This window comes from Juglans microcarpa x Juglans regia, chromosome 8D, assembly GCF_004785595.1.
Source record: "Juglans microcarpa x Juglans regia isolate MS1-56 chromosome 8D, Jm3101_v1.0, whole genome shotgun sequence".
NCBI lineage: Eukaryota > Viridiplantae > Streptophyta > Magnoliopsida > Fagales > Juglandaceae > Juglans > Juglans microcarpa x Juglans regia.
The window spans coordinates 18,853,783-18,873,662 of record NC_054608.1 but is presented as its reverse complement, the minus strand read 5'-3'; the positions used below and the strand labels follow the sequence as shown (position 1 = coordinate 18,873,662).

General features: G+C 38.0%; 1 protein-coding gene across 1 annotated transcript; it reads right to left on the bottom strand.

The window, feature by feature from the left end:
* Window positions 1–10,901: 10,901 nt before the first annotated feature.
* Window positions 10,902–15,670, bottom strand: LOC121241877 (abietadienol/abietadienal oxidase). Its single transcript, XM_041139738.1, has 9 exons — window positions 15,418–15,670; window positions 14,999–15,323; window positions 14,722–14,871; window positions 14,155–14,394; window positions 13,986–14,069; window positions 13,088–13,166; window positions 12,364–12,485; window positions 12,136–12,263; window positions 10,902–11,417 (listed from the first exon to the last, which is right to left on the bottom strand). The coding sequence occupies exons 1-9, from the start codon at window positions 15,633–15,635 to the stop codon at window positions 11,330–11,332; spliced, it is 1,434 nt and encodes a 477-aa protein (XP_040995672.1). The 5' UTR covers window positions 15,636–15,670; the 3' UTR covers window positions 10,902–11,329.
* Between the last annotated feature and the right edge of the window lie 4,210 nt (window positions 15,671–19,880).

The following is a 19,880-nucleotide window of genomic DNA, read 5'->3' as shown; positions in this document are numbered from 1 at the left end:
GGCTTCTAGTTAACCTCCTCCAGTCTGCTAGTGTCTATTCTCTGCTCTGATCCTGACACATCGCCTACCATTCGAGGGGAATGGTGGTTGGAACTACCACGGTGAGATTTGATTACAAATCTTAGCAAGTTAACAGGAGACTTCCACACAGGTTAATGATGCATGCATGGCAGTAAAAGTATGAATGCATAATCAAAATTGTAAGTAAGCATAACATAACCTGGCATATAGCATGGCATAAATGACATTACTTGAACTGAAACTGAAACTTAGCTTGATGTGACGTGACATGTACGTGAACTTAAAATATAACATGGACTAGCAACATAGCATGAACGTGAACTTGAAACATAGCATGAACGTGAACATACATAATTTGAACATGAACTTGAACATAACATGAACCTGAGCATCACATAACATAAACGTGAACTTGAGACATAACGTGAACGTGACCATGATATAACATGAATGTGAACATAACTTGACATGAACGTGAACTTGAAACATGATATGGACTTGAAACATAGCATGACCATGAGCATACATAACATGAACGTGAACTTGAACATAACATAATGTGAAACATGACTTGAACGTGAAATACATGAACTTGGAATCTTATTCAATAGACTTAATTAATAAAAGTGACCATACGGGTGTTACACGGGTCCCCTTGAGCCGTGTGTCCCTGCCAATTATCGCATTACAACACAGGTGTCTATATCAGCTGTGAGTGCATTAATACATACTCCACAGTTGATGTGGCCCCACGTATTCTATGTGTCACAATCAATGTGTATGCTCCACAGTTGTTATGGCTCCATGAATTGTTTGTGCCACACTTGTTGTGGACACACGAAAAATAAAGTGTGGCTCCATCGGCGTTAGTGCCTGGCACGCTCCAGTGACCAGCTAGTTAGGCCTCATTCGCAACCTGTTAACTGTACTTCGTCAACCCAGGAAATTTCACCCTATTTAAACACTCCAACGTGAACAAACGAGTTACACTAGGATATTATCCTATCCTAGTGCTTAGGGTCGTGATTAACATAAATAAATTAACAAGAATGTTCTTGAGATACACAAACTGTATTTGAGACGGGATGACATGAATATGAAAAGACAAGTCATGACGTAGTGTAACGTGACGTGAATGTAAGACGACAGTCATGACATACTTTTGGGACATAACTGGAATAGAAAATATTTCGTAACATGGCATACATGTAACAGACAATATTTCATAACATGACATACATGTAACAGACAATATTTTGTAACATGGCATAACATGTGACAGTGAATATTACATGACATGACATACATGTAATAGATGGCATACGTAATGTGACATACTTAGTAACATGAGACAAAATATATTGTGTAACAGATAAGTATTTCGGGACAGAATAATTCGTGTAATAGATAAACATGTGATTACATGGCATGGCATGGCATGTGATAAACGTGTAACAACATACGAACATAACTATAGTTCTCTTACCCATCACACATACACAGTAAATTGATAGTAAGTTAAGACCTAACTTACCTTAATAGTCGTGTTCTATGAGAATAAAGTGCGAAACACAAGGAACTATAAAAGAGTATTCTAAAAGTTAAAAATTTAATTACTAATAATTAGAAATGTGAAAAGAGACAACTTAGATTAAAATTACCATTCTACCATCTACATGTGAAAAAATGATCATTTTACCCATAATTTAAGGATTTCACATCCTAACTCCAAAAATTACCAAAATTTACATTCCTCACGTAAATTTTGTCCTAAACTCAAATATCAACTTAGAAGAATTTAAAATCATTCAAAACTATGAAAAACTCACAATGGCCGAAACATTCATAAGACATTTCTCTTGATTTTGGTTGTAATTTCTTCCATCTTCAAAACCCATGATTAAACCAAAATTTTGTAACAAAGATCTTCCTATCCTAAGTTTAAAAACACACTTAAAATATACATTAAGAAAAAGCTAATCAACAACACCAAACTTTTTGTAAGAAGACCCAAACTTTTTAACAAAAAGTAAACTCTTAAATCACAAATTTTGACCTTAATAAAAACTTCTCCAAGAATTCCAAAAAAATCAAATTTTACTTCTAACATATTCATAACATCATCCTAAGATCAACTATGCTTTAAATCATCAAACAAAAGTTACCAAAATCACAAAATAACATTTGGAGTTTTTAGTTTTACACTTAGTCAAAAAACATAAACTTTTCTCTTAACTAACTTTGATCAATCTCTTGATCCATGGCTTAAAGACCTGTGATCTTCAAACTAAAACATCACATGATTTAAAGATGTGTCATAAAGAAGATCCAACTATCAAACTTAAAATCACATGGCTAAAACTCAATAAAGTATGGATCTAACCCAAAAACATCAAATCTTAGGCCTAACCGAAATCTTCTTGCATAGAAAAATTATATCTTTAAAACGAATACTAAATATCTTCAAAATAACATCCTAACATGTATATAAGAGGTTTATGATCATTATATAAAAATATCAAAGCATTTGGAATAAGATTAAACCACGAAATAATCAAACTTTCACAAAACAAAAACTGTTTTTCCACTTTCGGTTTTCAAGTTTCTAAATTTATGGAAATCTATCATCAAAAGCTTTATTCATGCAACAAAACCTTAATTAACATTCATAAACACATGCTAACAACACTTCATAAAATTTTTGGAACAAGATATGTCCATTTGCTTGGTCAAAAATTTCAAAACATAACATACTCTCCAGTTTCACGCCCAGAATGACTTTTCCATAGTTAAAGATACTTTTGATCGACCAAATGAGTATGGAATGAGACTAATAAGTTATCCATGGAAACTAACTCAAAGAAAAATAACTTTTATGAAGGAGTCATCGTGGGAAAATACTTACAAAGGGTAAAAAATCTCTATGCAAAAAGACCCAAAAATCTGCCCGATAGAGCTATTTTGAGTTTCTCTCTAAGAACAAGGTGAAGAAGTGATAAAAGGGAGTGAAATGTATCTTGCACGACTTTAGACTCCTGGAGGGGGAAGTTATGGGCTTGAATGAACCTTGAGTGGAGGTGGCTATGTGTAATACCCTGCTCCTTCCTTCTTACATACACTTCTTCTTTCTGACGTACATTCATTCTTTCTGATGTAAGCAAATCCAAAGACGGGATTATATAACCGTCCACCCCTCTCTCTAGCGACTGTAAGCTTCGTCATGTGTGCCGAACCCCAGTGGCGTGTTTCAAAAGATATTATGTGACTTCTAAGGCACGCTCAATGTTTTAAATGTACTGGAAATATTTATAAGGAGTATTCCAGTGTTATTGAATTAAGTTGATTTTAAATACGACAATTATAATATTCTTGAAGAGCTCCAAAAATATTATAATTGTCAGAAATAATTTTTAATATTATTATTAAAATGATTTCAAGTATTTAAAATATTATGAAATTTAAATTATATTGAAAGCTTTAATTAATTAAATGGTTTTATCCTTTTAAATATATTAAATAAGACTTCATCCTTTATTAATAATGAAGAATATTATTTTATAAACTAATTTTTTTTAAATAATATTCTACCTTAATTCCTCTAAGTACTTTTAATTAAGTTAATATTTACGCATTTTCAAATTAGTGTTTTAATCTCTCATCGTTAGATCGTTTTGAGGATCCCAAGACGAAGGAACTGGGTTAAATACCCAGACCCCTCTTCCTTCTCCCTCACTTTTCCCTAGCCCTCTCTCTCTCTCCTCCCTCTCCCTCTCGGCTTGCACTGCACAACTCCACCCCCCCACGCCCGATTCTTCCATAGCTCAGCCCAGCTCCGCCTGGCCTCACCGCCGCCACCACTAGCTCCACCTCCCTCCGGTGAGTCCTCCCATGCCAGTCTCCCTCTCTCACGCTCTCTCTTCCTCTCTCTCGGCAGTGCATAACCCAAATGGGCTTGTTGCTGCTGCGTCGCCGTCCTCTGGCGCCACCACCTCCACAGCAGCTTCTCCTCCCACCGGCCATCACCCTCCACCGAAGCTAGCCTCCACCGTGCAGCCCTCCCTCTCTTTTAATGGTAAGTAGCCGAAATGGGTTAAAAACCCATTTCCCCTCCTTGCGCCGCCATGCGCGGCCACCCACGGCCACCAAGCGCCTCCATGCGCTTCCCCATCTCTCCCCTTCCTCCTCCACGTGACCCGAGGCCCATAGCCTCCCTCCACCACATGGGTTTCTTCCCGTCCACTGCCGTACACCGCCACCCACGGTGCCCAGCCACCATCATGAGCCTCCTTCCGCCACCACCGACATATCCCAACCGCCCATAGCCCCAATCTGCCACCCATGCATGCACACTCTCCCTCACTCTCCCACGGACTCTCCCTCCTTCACGGTTTCAATCCGCTGCCGTAGGCCACCGTGGCACCACCATGAGTTCCACCACACCTCCCTCACAGCCCCTCCATGGCTAGCCACGACCAGCCAAACCTTCCCCTTCCGATTCCATGCTTTGAGACACACGGGTTTCCAAGGGAAACCCACGGCTCCGCCGTGTTCCGCCACCCCAGCCACCGTGCCACCACCCCCAAGCCTCCACGGCTCCACCAGCAACTCCTTTAGCTGAACCCTAGGTCCAAACCACCATTTTATATGGTGGGTAGCCATTGCACGTAATGGACAGCCATTGCGTGTGGCTGACCTCCACTGTACACGGCTAGATCTGCCGTGTTACACTCCTTGCCACCATCACAAGGCCACCACGAGCCCTTCCAAGACCACACTTAGCTATCCAAATGCCCAAACAGTCACCATACGTGGGTTAGCCGCCACGTATGACTCTTCCGGCATCATCGACCGTGACGATCAGTGGGCAACGTACGGGTTATCCAGTCGATGGTTTAACCCTCTATCCTTTGTTAATTATGTCAGATGTTGATTAGTTGATTAGGTGTGGACTGTGTTGTTAGTATTTTTGGAGTTCGTTGTGTTGTGATGTGCTGTGTAGTGAAGTGTCGGGCATATCTATGTAGTGTGCTGTGAAGTGTGGAGCGTAGATGGGAATTGTGTTGTGCAGTGTTGTGGATTGTGCGGTGTAGTATGGTTGTGGGGTATGTGCTGTATTGGTGACGCGGCATGTGGAATGGGAATAGTACACGCTGAGTGTACTCTGTGTGTGGCGTAGCGTGGGATAAGGAGAGTATATGTAAAATATACCCTCCTGGCATATGTGGAATGGGAACAGTACACGCTGAATGTACTCTGTGTGTGGCGTAGTATGGGATAAGGAGAGTATATGTAAAATATACCCTCCTGGCGTATGTGGAATGGGAACAGTACATGCTGAGTGTACTCTGTGTTTGGTATAGTGTGGAATAAGGAGAGTATATGTAAAATATACCCTCTTGGCGTATGTGGAATGGGAAGAGTACACGTAGAGTGTACTTTGTGTGGCGTAGTGCGTGTGAAGGGAGTACACGTGGAGTGTACTCCATGTGGTGGAGTGATGCACCATATGACAAGTATGTCATAATGGTGATGTGGCGTAGTGTGTATGAAGGGAGTACACGCGGAGTGTACTCCATGTGGTAGAGTGATGCACCATATAGCGGGTATGCCATAATGGTGATGGGGCGTAGTGTGTATGAAGGGAGTACATGCAGAGTGTACTCCATGTGGTGGAGTGATGCACCATATGGCGAGTATGCCATAATGGTGATGTGGCGTAGTGTGTATGAAGGGAGTACACGCAGAGTGTACTCCATGTGGTGGAGTGATGCACCATATGGCGAGTATGCCATAATGGTGATGTGGCTTAGTGTGTACGAAAGGAGTACATGTGAAGTGTACTCCATATAGTGGAGCAATACACCATATGGCGGGTATGCCATAGTGGTGATGTGGCATAGTGTGCATGAAGGGAGTATACGTGGAGTGTACTCCATGAGGCAGCGACACTCCGTATGGCGTGTCGCAGAGATAAGGATAGTTGTGTGATTGATGGGTGTGGAACATGATGAGTAGTGTCGGGAACTGTGGAACAGTGTCCCGAAGTAGTTATGGCGTAACCTGTTGTCTGAAATGACAAGTGTCACCGTGATGGACTTATGACTAGGAGTATGTGTGAAGTAGCAGAACAAGTGTAAGAGTACGTAGCGGAAGCATGACTGGGCAACGTCACAAAGTGACGTGGTTACTGACAGTCATGCTTATGATGGGTGAGGAGTTAGTGTAGAAATGATGTAGCAGGAATGTGACGAGATGTCACGATGTAATAGGAGTACGTGAGGAACCGTACTTGTGATGAGTTAAGGGTTGATGTAAGAATGATGTAGTGGGATGTCAGGTGACGTGACAAGGTTATGGTGTAGCTTGGGTGTAGTCTCGAGCTATATGAGGTGACATAAGACGTAGTTGTGAATGGAGTCTTGTCGTATTAAGTGTTAGGATGAACTATCAAAAGCGATGGATAGCATGAAGAGTCATGCTAACCAGGTTAAGAGAAAGTTGGTATCGGAGTATGGCCTTTGTCCCTACGAGCAAGTGATCAACATGTTATATATTGATCTTAGGTGTTAAAGGGGTAAGGTACATGTGTAATCTGGTTAGACACATGTGCTGGACGGATTCACCATATGTAATGGGTAATCTGTCCTAAGCACAGTTATACAGTGCTTAAGCCTCAGAGTTGGCTTAAAGCCGTGTGGCTTGTATGGATGGGAATGAGGATTTAGTGTGGGATAAGGTGCATGAAGGTAGTGACAGGTGTATTGTTATGATTGGGATGCTTGATTCCATCGGTCAGAATCATGAGTCGAATGTGGTTAGTAAGAAGAGTAAGTCTTAGTGTCTTAATCCTAAGGTGAATCATGGGTTCACTTTAGTGGATGAGCACTCGAGGCAAGACCTTGAGTTGGAAGATGTGGTGACTGTAAGTGGTCCCCAAAGGTGTTAGCATAGTAAAGTTCATGTAAGAGCACGAGATAGATGGAGAGTGTTCCAAGTGAAGTGTAGCTCTATTTATAGTTTAAGTTGCTTATGCATTAGATAGAGAATGACGTTAAGGTTATGTGTAGGCATGTAGGTTGCCATCTGACACGCACATGAATGGAGTGCATGATATGCAAGTAACATGGAGTCTAGGTAAGTGTTACATTCATACTCTTCTAGAGCCTTCTAAATTATAAAGAAACAAAAATGAAACGTTTTTCCTCACGATGCCTTACGAAAAGACACGAAAGACATTTTACAAAAGAAAATGCTAAGTGTTCAAAGGTATACGTATATACGGCCCTCCTTGGCAGCTCCTTTTTACGCGAAAGTATTAGTTATACACATGTGAATGAATGACTTTACGCTATATCTATTGTATGTATTTTCTAAGAAAATCCACGAAAATGCACGAAAGACATGAAAACGGACGCTTTTATGGATCCTACGAACCGACGCTTTCATGTGTGCCATGAGGACCTGAGGTAATGCTCATGGATGCCATGAAAGACGACGTTTAAGGTGACGCTTATGGATGCCATGAAAGCTGACGTTTAAGCTCATGTACGTTTTAAAATGATGTTTTCCATGAACAGAACTGTTAAATGAAAATGACTGAACTAAAAGGACTGAACTGTAAGAAATGACTGAACGAATGAATGCTTTAATGTATGAAGATACGTAATGGTCACATGAATGAATGAAAAGGGTATCAATGAATGGGCAGATTGCAATGCCAGGTAGTAGTACTGGAAGTGCACCTAGTGCTGCCCCCTGACTGAAAAGGGATTCCCAACCCGCGGCCACGGACAGAGTCCAGGTCCAAAGGAAGACCCTAACCCCAACACAATAGGCGTAATAGTGTGTACTGGCCTATGAAAGTGATAAGAAGGAATGTATGAATGCATGTATGCATGAACGCAATAACTTTTAAGAAATGAAGGCATTGGCAGGGGACACGTTTTACGAAAAAAATCTATTTTCAAAAGAAAATCCCGTCTAGTGATGTTTTCAAATGAACGCACGTATATATGAAAGCACCGCATTCTTGAAGAAATGAAAGCACTGACGGGGGACACGTTTTATGAAAAGAAAACCTCGTCCAATGATGTTTTCAAATGAATGTACGTATATATGAATGCACCGCATTCTTGAAGAAATGAAGGCACTGACGGGGGACATGTTTTGCAAAAAGAAAGCCACTTTTAAAAGAAAACCCCGTCCAGTGATGTTTTCAAATGAACGCACGTATGCATGTATGCATGTACGTATAGTATGTATGAATGATGAATGCATGAATGAAAACCTATGTTGTTATATTTTAACTGTATGAAGTAATACTTATGAGTCATCGACTCATTTTAGTTTTTATGCATGTCCCTCCCCCTCACAGGAACTAAATGATCAGGACGGACATGGCCTATGGGGAAGAGCACAGAAGTCTAGGCACGAGTTTTAATCGTACGAGAGACCATTTTATTGTAAGATTAATGTTTTCCATTGTAAACCTCTTTTATTCTAAAAGCACATTTTTATGTTATAAACGTAGAGTCTTGCACCTTGGGTATGCAAGTAAAAAGTTTTAAATCGAATGGTAATTCCCATCGTCCTTTATAAAAATATTTTATAAAAAAATCCTACCACAAGGACGGGCGTTACACTATGTGACATAAAGTGGAGAATAGTGAAGGGCAAGGACTACCAGCAGCAGCTGTGAGATATGGAGGTTGATGGGTGGATTTCTTCTTCACATCAAGGCAGTATTGGGTGCAGCCCATGGAAGTGGATGGTCTGCCCTATGGGGGAGGAAACTTCTTCAAAATGTTTTGCCAATGTGGCCAAATTCGTAGGCCTTAACCAAGTGGGTTTCAATTTGAGGTTTAAAGGGGATTTGGTTAGGATTTGAGGTGCTATCAAACCCAAATCTAATTTTTCTTGGCCAATCAAATTTCCAAGGTTTAAAAGGTTAGATAATGATGTTATAACAATGATTTGATTAATTAATAGCATGTGGAAGTAATTTAATTAAGTGATTAACAATGTTAGAAATCGGATTAAAAAGAGTTTGGAGGCCAACTTTAGGGTTAGGGAAACCGTTTAGGATTTCGGTTTCAACCAAGCTTTTGGGGTTTCAATTAGATCTCAATCATTTAGGGTTTCGCTATGATTGAAACCCTCTTTGGTTTGTCACAAATTGGTGGATCAGATTAAACAAAGATTTGCTTAGGTGACATGATCTCACACCTTGACTTCGTTCACAAATCTATTTAATGGTTTCTCATGGTGCCAAATGTCTAATACTATTCACTATGTGTGGCTAAAATCTTGCCAAGTGTCCAAATAAAACTTCTCTAACCTAATTTGGACATTCTATACTGTGATTTTGAAAACACTGCACTAGGTGCGCTTATCGATATTATTATTCACTCCAAAAAAATGCATAATAAACTTAGTACTGAAAAATCATAAATATTCATATTAACCTATAGTGAAATTTTTTTACCGAAATTCAACCCCGAAGTGCCCCTAAAAATAATTTCACAATTTCGAACAAGTGTTTCGTCCGAAATTATAAAAATGAGTTATTGCGCCATAAAATCCTAAATAATCAATTGAGTCTAATGGCATAGACCAAAACATATTCTAACACTTCTAACTACCTCAAATAATTAAACTCATATTTCTAGCACCATAGTGAGTAATAACGCTGACTATGTTGACAGACTAAAATCTATGCGATTGGTAGATTCGTAAAAATTTATGGAGTTTTCACGAGGTTCCTAAAGTTAATAAAAATTCTACCAATAAATTTCTAGCGGGCTGTTACAACAATTATCCTTAAGGTGCACCGGCACCACTACACGCGTCTCACGTAACATCAAGGTTAAAACTAAATGGGCTAAATGGACTGAGGTCCGACTCAATTAACAACTGGGCTAAATGGACAGAGGCCCGACTCTAGGTTATTACATCCGGTAAGCTGAACGACCCTGGGACACTGGGCTGAGACAAGCCCATTCCAGACTGAGCCTACGACTATCGAGATGTTATGTCGACTTTGAGACTTCGAGTTACTTCACTTCTATCTTCCCTTCCAGAGACTTCCTTCCTTTAACCCCACCACCATGCTTGTCCCAAACCCCAAGGCTCGATCGGCATGTTACATCTCCCAACTGAACTCTAAGCAAGCTTCGCTTGTTATGATCAATTCATACCAGGAAGGAAGCTCGAGCTTGAAATGAAGAAAGGCATCTATTAGTTTAGTTAGTTAGTCACGTATTCTGCTTGTGTTCCTTTGAAGGCTCGATATACCTTTATGTCCTTACTTATTTGTTAAGAATTACCATAGTACCCCCTTGTAGCCGTTGTTAACAGTCATAAGGCTTCTATAAATACTGAAGCCTTTTCCCTTTGTATGATTATTGAAGAAAGTTAATAAAGAAGTTTGGAGGTTTCTAATCCCTCAAAGATCAGTAATTCAAGTTGTTTTCCTTGTTAATTCCAGTCTGTTGTTACAATTGGCATCAGAGCCCTTCGCAATTCTGGGCACAAACATTTTTTCCTTTTAATCTTACAATGGCAGAAGGCACACGGTTCAAAGAATTAGAGAAGCTTGTTCTTGGGTTGAAGCAAAATCAAGAATTGCAAGAGCAGAGAGTTGCAGATCATCAGATTGCTTTGGAGGGACTGAGTTCAAAGATGGACCTTTTGTTGGAAGCAATGAATGGAGGCACAAATGATCGAAATGGAAATGGCAAGAATGTTGATGGGGTCACATAGGCAACTCATGATCTCTGACTTCTGGAATGCAGTTTCGTAGCATTAAGTTAGACTTTCCAAGGTTTCATAGTGATGACCTATCTGGATGGATCTATAAGGTAAATCATTATTTTCTTTTGGTAGGTGTTGAGGCCCGAGGGAGGGACCCTCGAGCGTGACCTAGAGTGATCCCGATGAAGATCGAGAAACTCAAGGCTACCCGTCATTTTTCGTTAAGGCCATGAGATGATAACAAACAAGCGATGTGAATCCTGGATTGTGCAAATTCTAAAAATGCTTAGATGAGAGAGCGGGGAATACGTCACATAGAGGCATATAGAGTTAACTATGAACAAGAAGGAAATGATCATTGGTGAATTAGTCAGGTTGTGAGCATCAGCTGTACAACGTACTTTTCTGGTGTGAATCGATCGGAGTTCGTAGAAGAATTTACAAATCATTGGGAAATAAAATGCGTATGATGAAATTATATACAAGAGAGAGAGAGAGAGAGAGAGAGAGAGAGAGAGAAGATCATATCAATTCTTGCACTTCATCTGACTTGCTATTAGCGTCTAGATAAGCGGATTTGGAAGCCATTTACCAAACGAGCAGAGGGGAAGAAGGACATCTGATCTTCCTTAAGTTGGGTCCACCTGAATAAAACATACCATAGATTATCATCAACTTTGTCATGTTTTTTATTTGTTGTCTTCATCTGGCAATATCTGAACTTTAGAACTATCTTAATCAATCATCTCAATTTTTACAGTTTGAATTTGATAAAAGAAATAATATTAGTAGGAAGCAGGACAAAAGATTCAGGTAAATAAACCTATTTGCATATTCTTTATAAATATGTCTAAGATCTTATTTATAGGTAATGTGAAATTATTCTTCAATACTCTCCTTCGCGTGCAACCAATATTTTTTTTGAAAAATTCTATATACCATACTATCATCTCATTTTCATCCCATTAAGTATGATGTGACATATTTATCACCATTAAATGATCATTTATTACATGCTTCTTTATCATCTAATGGTGATGAATGTGCCACATACTAATTACTATGATCAAAATAGGATGAGAGTGCAGTGTATAGTATTACTCTTTTTTTCTAATCCTTGTCACGGGATAAGCAGTGTGAGCTCATATTCGTTCTGTAGCAGGCTCTGACATCATGAAAAAATTCATGGGTTTTAACTCATATCATAAAAGTGGTTTTATAACATAGGATTGCTCATTTCTTATAAATATATCCAAGATCTTATTTACAGGTAATGTGAGATTATTCATCAACACTAGAATTAGTGATTAGTGATTGAAGTAGAATGCTATTTTAGAGGGGAGAGGGAGAGAGATGAACCACCTGTATTTAGTGACAAAGATATGGAGAAATAAAGCAATCTGCAGGCGAGCCAACTCTGCTCCAGGACAAAATCTAGCGCCTCCTCCAAAGGGAACATAGAATGGGCTATTTCTCCAGTTTCTCTTTTCCTTCAATTTAAAAAATTTGTTCTCAAAATTCAAGCAAACGCATGATCTCTTGCGTTGAAACAGCAAACTTATTCATGGGCAAATGAATATGTTGACTAACCTCATTTTGAGGGTTCATCCATCTCCAAGGGTTGAATGTTAGAGCTCCCTCGTACACATTCTCATCCAAATGAATTGCAGAAAGAAATGGAACCACTGAGCACCCTTTGGGAATAACAAAATCTAAACAACAACATAATTTTTATCAACCGTTAGATTCTTATTTATTTTGTACATTTTTAGGTTCTTTTTTTTTGGGTTTTTTTTTTTTGGGGGGGGGGGTATTTCATGTATCTAACATTTACAAAAGTAAATGAAGCAAGAATGCCAACCAAGGAGAAGCAACAGCTCTGTTCATAGGAATTGAAGAAGCTAAAGCACACCAAATAAAGAAATTAGCTATGAGTGGTGATTCAGAAGTTGTTATTAAATTGATTGAAAATTCCAAGAAAGCTATTGATTGGATCATCGACCCTATAGTTAGAAACACAAGAATACTCCTGCGATTTTTTGAGAGTTGGTGTATTAAAAAACTTCATCGAGATCATAATCGATATGCGCATAATATAGCGCAATGGGCGGCTTCAAAATGTCTATTTGGAAGCATACCCATTATTAGTATACCTCCTATCTTTTGGACTTTCATAGTGGGAAAGACCCACTTGTTATATGTCTGTAACTAAGGTAGCTTTGTCTACCAAGGATTCTCTTTGTTTAGTTTAATACAATGTAGCTATCTTGCCTTCAAAAAACAAAAAAAAAAAAATGAAACAAGACTTGTATACCTTGGTAAGTTACATCTTCTTTTGCCTCCCTCAGCAGCCAAATTGCAATGCCCCCAAGGCGAAGCGTTTCATCAATAACCTGTTTGGAAGATTAATACATAAGTCAGGCTAATAAAGCACCATGCCTAATCTTACATCTTTGCTTGATATTGAACTGTTATTGCCAACAAAAGTATCTTTGACAATTTACGAGAACATGGATCATGAATATATGCACTTACAAACTACAACCTTGATGACAACTAAGAAAAACGTGAAAGAAAAGGCTTCATCTCAAGGGTTGAAATGGATTTAGATCTCTTAGAACTCTTATCTAAACTCTAGGATCTAGAGTGGGAGAGAAATAGCCACGAGAGATTAGCCGTACAATATTTAAACAGTATTTAATATTGTCTAAAAAATTCACTCGAGCATCTGTAAATACTATAATGCCCACATACTCTTAAGTCCTGAACCATCAGGTGATATTAAAACTCCTTTCATTTCCAGGAAACTAATCTGTTAAACATTATTTATGTATGATTCAGAACAATAATGTAAAGTCATTAGAATTGATAAGGCCTCATTTGGTTGTTAAACTTATTTGAGTTCAGCTCAGTTCAGTCTAATTTTAGTCTAAGTCTAACATCCAAACACTCAATTCTCAAATTACTAAACTTATCTCAACTCAAAACTTCTTTACACGTGAGACTCACGACCTTTTTCAACTTTCCATAAATACATCTAAATTTATTTTAACATCTAAACATATTTAAACTCATCTTAAGTGAACTCCAAAAAACCGACTCTACCATCTGAACTCATTACTGAGTATAAATTCATAAAAAACTTAACTCAGCTGAACATCCAAATGCAACCTAACTCTACGAGCGAAGGATAATGCAGCAACAAGACATACGCATTGAGTGAAAGACATTGCTTTGTAGTCCTGCCATGTAAGTTCTTCTCCGTTACACTTACTCCTTAGACTTTCTTGTTCATCCTGTAAGCCATGGAAAAAAAAAAAAGGATAATCACAAACAACTGCCGCTAATGGCCCTACTACTCTATAGAGATAGTTTGGGTACCCGAAGTTGGTTCATTGCTCTGGGACAATGAGTGAGGAAGTAAACAGCAAAAAGCATGGTTTTAGCAGTTGTTTCGTTCCCTGCAAAGAGGAGATTGATGATGAAGTCTGCTACGGCATCATCGGGTAAGCTTTCTTCCTCTACTAGTCTCCCAAGCACACCACTGCCAACTGGTAATGCACCTGCTTGCCTGTGCTTTTCTGTTGTCTTGTTTATCTTTCTTATAATCTTCTCTCTTGCCTATAAAATCGTATTACATTCATACAAAATTGAGAAGAGAGTAGGAAAATTTTGCTGTATTTTGTGCATGAGACTGACTTGGAATTACTCAGAAGTGGAATAGTACGTTTATCTGCTAAGGCTATTTCAGAAAGATAAAACACATTTTGAAGGCACTTCTCACTCATTGAAATGGCTATCATCACTTGCTTTAGAGTCCATCCTTCTCAGTCACAATGTTCCATTTTATTAGCTATATATAATACATTTATAGCATTCCTCGTTCATTAAAGTTCATAAACTAGAACCGAGATCTAAAGAAACAGAGTATTTTCAAACGTTAGATACCTTCATGGCAGTGTGATAAGTGAAACCCTGTATGTTTATTGGAAGAGATAGGCAGCCATCCACAAAGTCAGAGAACAATTGAGCCATCTCATTTACTTCTGAATCGCTGGTGACTCCCAGCAGCTGATTTACCATAAGATTGATAGCAACCTGTATGCATGCATAATTCAATATATATATATATATAAGCAAGAGATTCCAAAAAAGGAAAAGGAAAAAACTACACAAACGAAAAGCTAGGAATTCTAATATTGCATTTTGCATATATGTTTCTTGCCTTTCTGCAAACACCCTGCAGGAAAATGACCTGATTGTTGTGGAGATTGCTCAGGGTTTGAAGCATAACCATCTGAATGTCTTTCAAGAAGTTGAACTTTAGCTTGTCTAGGCGCATCATGTTGGAGGCAATGGCATGGAGTTTTCTTTGTTGCTCTCCTTGCACCGTGATTACCCCATTTTTTCCCACCAAATCTCTGAATGATTTCGGATAGCTGGACTGGAATAACTTCCCTTCGTTTTGCATTATGAATCGGTTAAAGTTTGGGTCTGCTGAGACCACAGCCCATTTTCCAAACAGGCTGCATGAGAATATCTTCCCAAACCTGTTCAAGTGACCTCCCAATTTGGTTAAATCCATAACTATAATAATGCACTTTTGTAATAAAAAAAGTAGATTTCAACACCGAATTCCGGTACCTTTTGACCTGTTCTTCGACAAATCTAGGGGGATGAGAACTTGCAACTGCATTATACCAGTTGAAGCTGTCCCCGATTAATGGCCAGCCTCTTCTTCCAGGGGGCAGTCTGTATATTGTCTTCTCTACGTTCTTGTTTCGGTATAATCTTGTGAGAAAAGCAATGAAAAACAGCACTGCAATCATATAAGGCCATACTCCTGAGAAAATCTCCCTCATTTTCTTTGAGAAAATAATTGGAAGAGAGAGAGGGAGAGCTGAAACCTGCAAAACAGTAATGAAATAAGTAGAACAAGAACATTAACGCCAGTTGAAAATACATTAAGATGATGAATACAAAGAATGCAAATGATCTTCGTTGACATATATAGCTGAAGTTGAGCAGTTTTAGCAGTGCCATGTTGTTGTATAATAACGTTAAGACATTAGTCATTACACTGTCAAGTTACAAATAAAAGATATGATAACATATTATTCCCTCTGTAACACAGCTAATAAAGAAAATGACCTTTCTTCTGCTTCTGCATGTAAAGAATATCGTTAGTCAAACTAGAAAATTGAGAGAGAACTTTCCTCGATCGTGGAAAAGAGCATTTAAATGAAATGAAACCGTGTTGATATTAATAACACATATATTAGAAAACGTGGGAGTTGGTGCATATTTCGTTTCCCATCTCAAGCTTCTTGGCAGGAAAATGTGATAAAAGCCTGAGAAACAAAAAGAAAAGGAAAGCAGAGGAAAAGAAGAGCTTGGCATACCTTTTTTATGGAGGAATGCTTGATTTCAGATATACAGCCTTCTTGTTAAAGATGCAGTATTTATTTGTTCACGATAGAGCGAACTCTCAAACAATAACCATAAACGAAACTGTATTATGATCACTTTGGCTGCGTTTAATGTTAAATTGAGTTAAGTTGAATAAAATATTGTTAGAATATTATTTTTTAATATTATTATTATTTTGAGATTTGAAAAAGTTGAATTGTTTATTATATTTTGTGTTAAAATTAAGAAAAGTTGTAATAATTATATAAGATGAATTGAGATGAGTTGAAATGGATTTGAGATCCAAACTGGCCCTAATATGCGTCAAAATAGTCATTTTCTAGGGCTATTTAGGCCCGTTTGGTTGATAGACTCAACTTAGATCAATTCAGTTCAATCTAATTTTAAACTAAGTCTAATATCTAAATAACTCTCAAATTACTAAACTCATCTTAACTCAAAAACTCTTTATACGTGGGACCTATAACCTTTTTTCAATTCAATACTTCTTTACTCGCTGGACCCACAACCTTTTTCATCTTCCCATAAATATATCTAAACTCATCTTAACATTCAAACACATTTAAACTCATCTTAGGTGGACCCCACAAAACTCAATCCATATCTCAACTCACTACTATTATAAAAAGCTCAACTCAACTTAAAGTTTCTAACTATTTTCTTCAACAACAAAATCATATATATAGAGAGAAAGAAAGAAATTCTATTTGTAGTCCTGAGTGGGGGACTGTATGTGCAGTCACATTGATGAATAAGGGTAAAAAGAAAAAAAAACATCATTTTAAAAAGGATATTACTGTAATTTTAATTTTTTTTAAACATAATTGTATGGGCTTACATGAACAATCCCCATTTGGAGGCTATATGTAGACTAACATATATATATATATATACACACACACATGCATATAACCATGTGAGTGGTCTTCGAGTTAAAGAGATCCTTCCCCCAACATCAACTTAAAGCAAGTTTGACTCGATTTCTTTATGCATTTAAGTTATTCCAAAGCAATATACTATTATTCAGCTTGTCAACTTTAAGCCATTCTGAGGGTGGACATAGAGCAAGACCAAGCAAATCCACCAGTTTTGAGCTCAAGAATGAGACACGGCTTCCGCATGCACATGTCTATTTTATTGTATTTAGTTTCTTGGGCAGTTTTTATTCACTTATAGCAGCTTCGAGCGACACACCCAAAATGAACTAAGGTGACTGTTTTATCCTTTGAGGTTGTGCAGAACTCAGTACAAGAGCTTTAAAATATTCAATTAAGGATGTTTTCCCCATATGTAGGGGACAAAACTGGCATTGCAAGTGATGATAATAACTAAAGGAGTGGAGGTGTGCTGTACATTATAGAGCCACTAAACAAGTCAAAGATGCAAGGACAGTTGAAGCCTAGTTTTCAGGCCTCTTTTTCAATAATGAAGGCCCTGAATTTCTGCCGCAACTATGCCAAATAAATAATATTAGAGATGTGTGGAATGCTTCTTATCTAAATTACACTATTTTCCAGCCATAACCAGCCTAGCATATGGTTAAACTAGTAATTTAAAAGTAGTCAGGAAACTGTGCCAGCTGTTGGGGTTCTGGGATCTAAATTATTTGATTAGAAGCTGGCTGGCTCGCTGAGAAAAGTTAGGAAGACCAGGAACTCGATCTGATTGTTGTAACTTAAAAAAAAAAAACAAAGAATAAATGAATTCATGTTCACATTTACAATTTATTGGATTTATGAGGAGATAAATACATCAAACCCAAAATAGTTTTCAAAGCCCAGCCCATTAAGGGGCCCTCACTAGAAGACAAATAAAGAGAGAAAGAAAGGGGATAGGAAAGGGACAAAGAGGTGAGGATGTTAAGAGATAGAGAGGTGTCAGGAGAAAGTATGAAAGCAAAAGACGGTCAGACACGCAAAACATACGTCCTTCACCACTACTGAGGCGTGCATGCATGAAACAGGTCAGATAAAAGGGACAGTGCCTACGATTTCAGGGACTTCTCAACTTTTGGACGCTTGGGGCTTTTTCAACTTCTTCTTCAACCTCTAGACAAAGAGTTCCAGAGAGAACCTCTTCTCCAGTAAGTAGATCTCCAGCTTCCATTCTACAGTGAAAAATGAGAGGCTATGAGAGACTGTAAACAAGTATATTATAGTGAAATCTTCCCTCTTCAATCCCCATAGGCGTAGGCCTAGTATCGAACCATGTAAATTTGTGTATTCATCTCTTCTTATTTTTTCTGCATTTAAATATTATTTATTGCTATAAGCATACGCACAGACACCACATACCGGAACATCGCCGGAGACTCCACACCTCACCGATAGAGGTCCAGCCCACCTCATTGCGTCCGAAAATGAATGTTTATCTCCTTATGGGCTGTGCCATTTTTGGGCGTTAGCAGGATGTTTATGAGAATCTGCAGAATACTTTTTTCAAAACATTCATTAGCATATGATGACGTTTGTCCACGAGTGGGAAATGAAAATGTAAAAAATATTACATACGGGTCATTTATGTCTCTATTTTGTATTAATTTCTGCAACTGCAAGGTGGATTCAGAACAATGGTAGATGTTAAACATAATACTTTTCTTGCATGGTAATATTGTTTCGAAACCTATTGGCCTAAACAATCCAGTCTGCAGTTTTCTTTTCCTTGTAGGATCATGCCCCCTTCCCGTATATTACCTCATTAGGAAAATGAAAGATTTTTCTTGTTTTTGGCTTTTCGAAATTACATTTTTTTTATACAGGAAAGGCTAAAACCATGATTTTGGCAAGCAAAATAAAAAAAAAAAATATTTAAGAAATATTTTAGCCATAAAGATATTATACAAAAATAAATCTACAAACTGACGTAGCTTGATACAGTACGTCAGATTATAAAATTACTTTTAATATAAAGTAGATCTAACGCATCACATAAAATTACATCAATTTATAGATTTATTTTTGTATTATCTCTTTTTATCTTTAATAGTTCTCAAAAAATGTGTAAATGTATATTTTCTCGTGATTGAAGTGACAAAAGACTACAAGGTGGTTGGTGGCTCAATATTGTTGGGTTACTCTCGTGTAATTTGGGATGTATTAAGTAGTGAGTTTGAATTCGTTTTAGAATTTGGGGTTTAAGGCTATGATTTAAAATCCAACGTCTCCAACGAGTGTTTGCGGCTTCCTACTATCTAGGCCCCTTTTATCCGGTTGCCGGTAAGTAGGGTCCTACTATAATCACGCCTATACAGAGACGCCATCTCTAATTGCCCATCTTCTATGATTTTCCTAAACAAAATGGAAGGGGCAAAAAAAATTTCCTTAGAAAGTTTTGGCAAAAGACGTTTGGTAAATCAAAAAGGATTTAGCAGCATTGTGCCAGCTTTTCTATCTTCATCTATATTAACCTCTTATCAGCCAAGCTTTGACACTCGGCCTCTTAAATTTGCATTTCATACTATGGAAATTAATTAATAAACGCTCCTAAGTTGTAGTCTATGTATATTCAACGTCCTTGATATTACGACCCCAATTAATCATGATTGCATGTGTCTTCATCTCCACATATTGATACTGACCATCTAATTAATTAAGAATTATGTCTCTATATCCCATTTCCCAACTTGTCGTAAACTTTGAGCTATTTTGCAGAGTAAGTTAGAGCTGTCATCTTCTTAT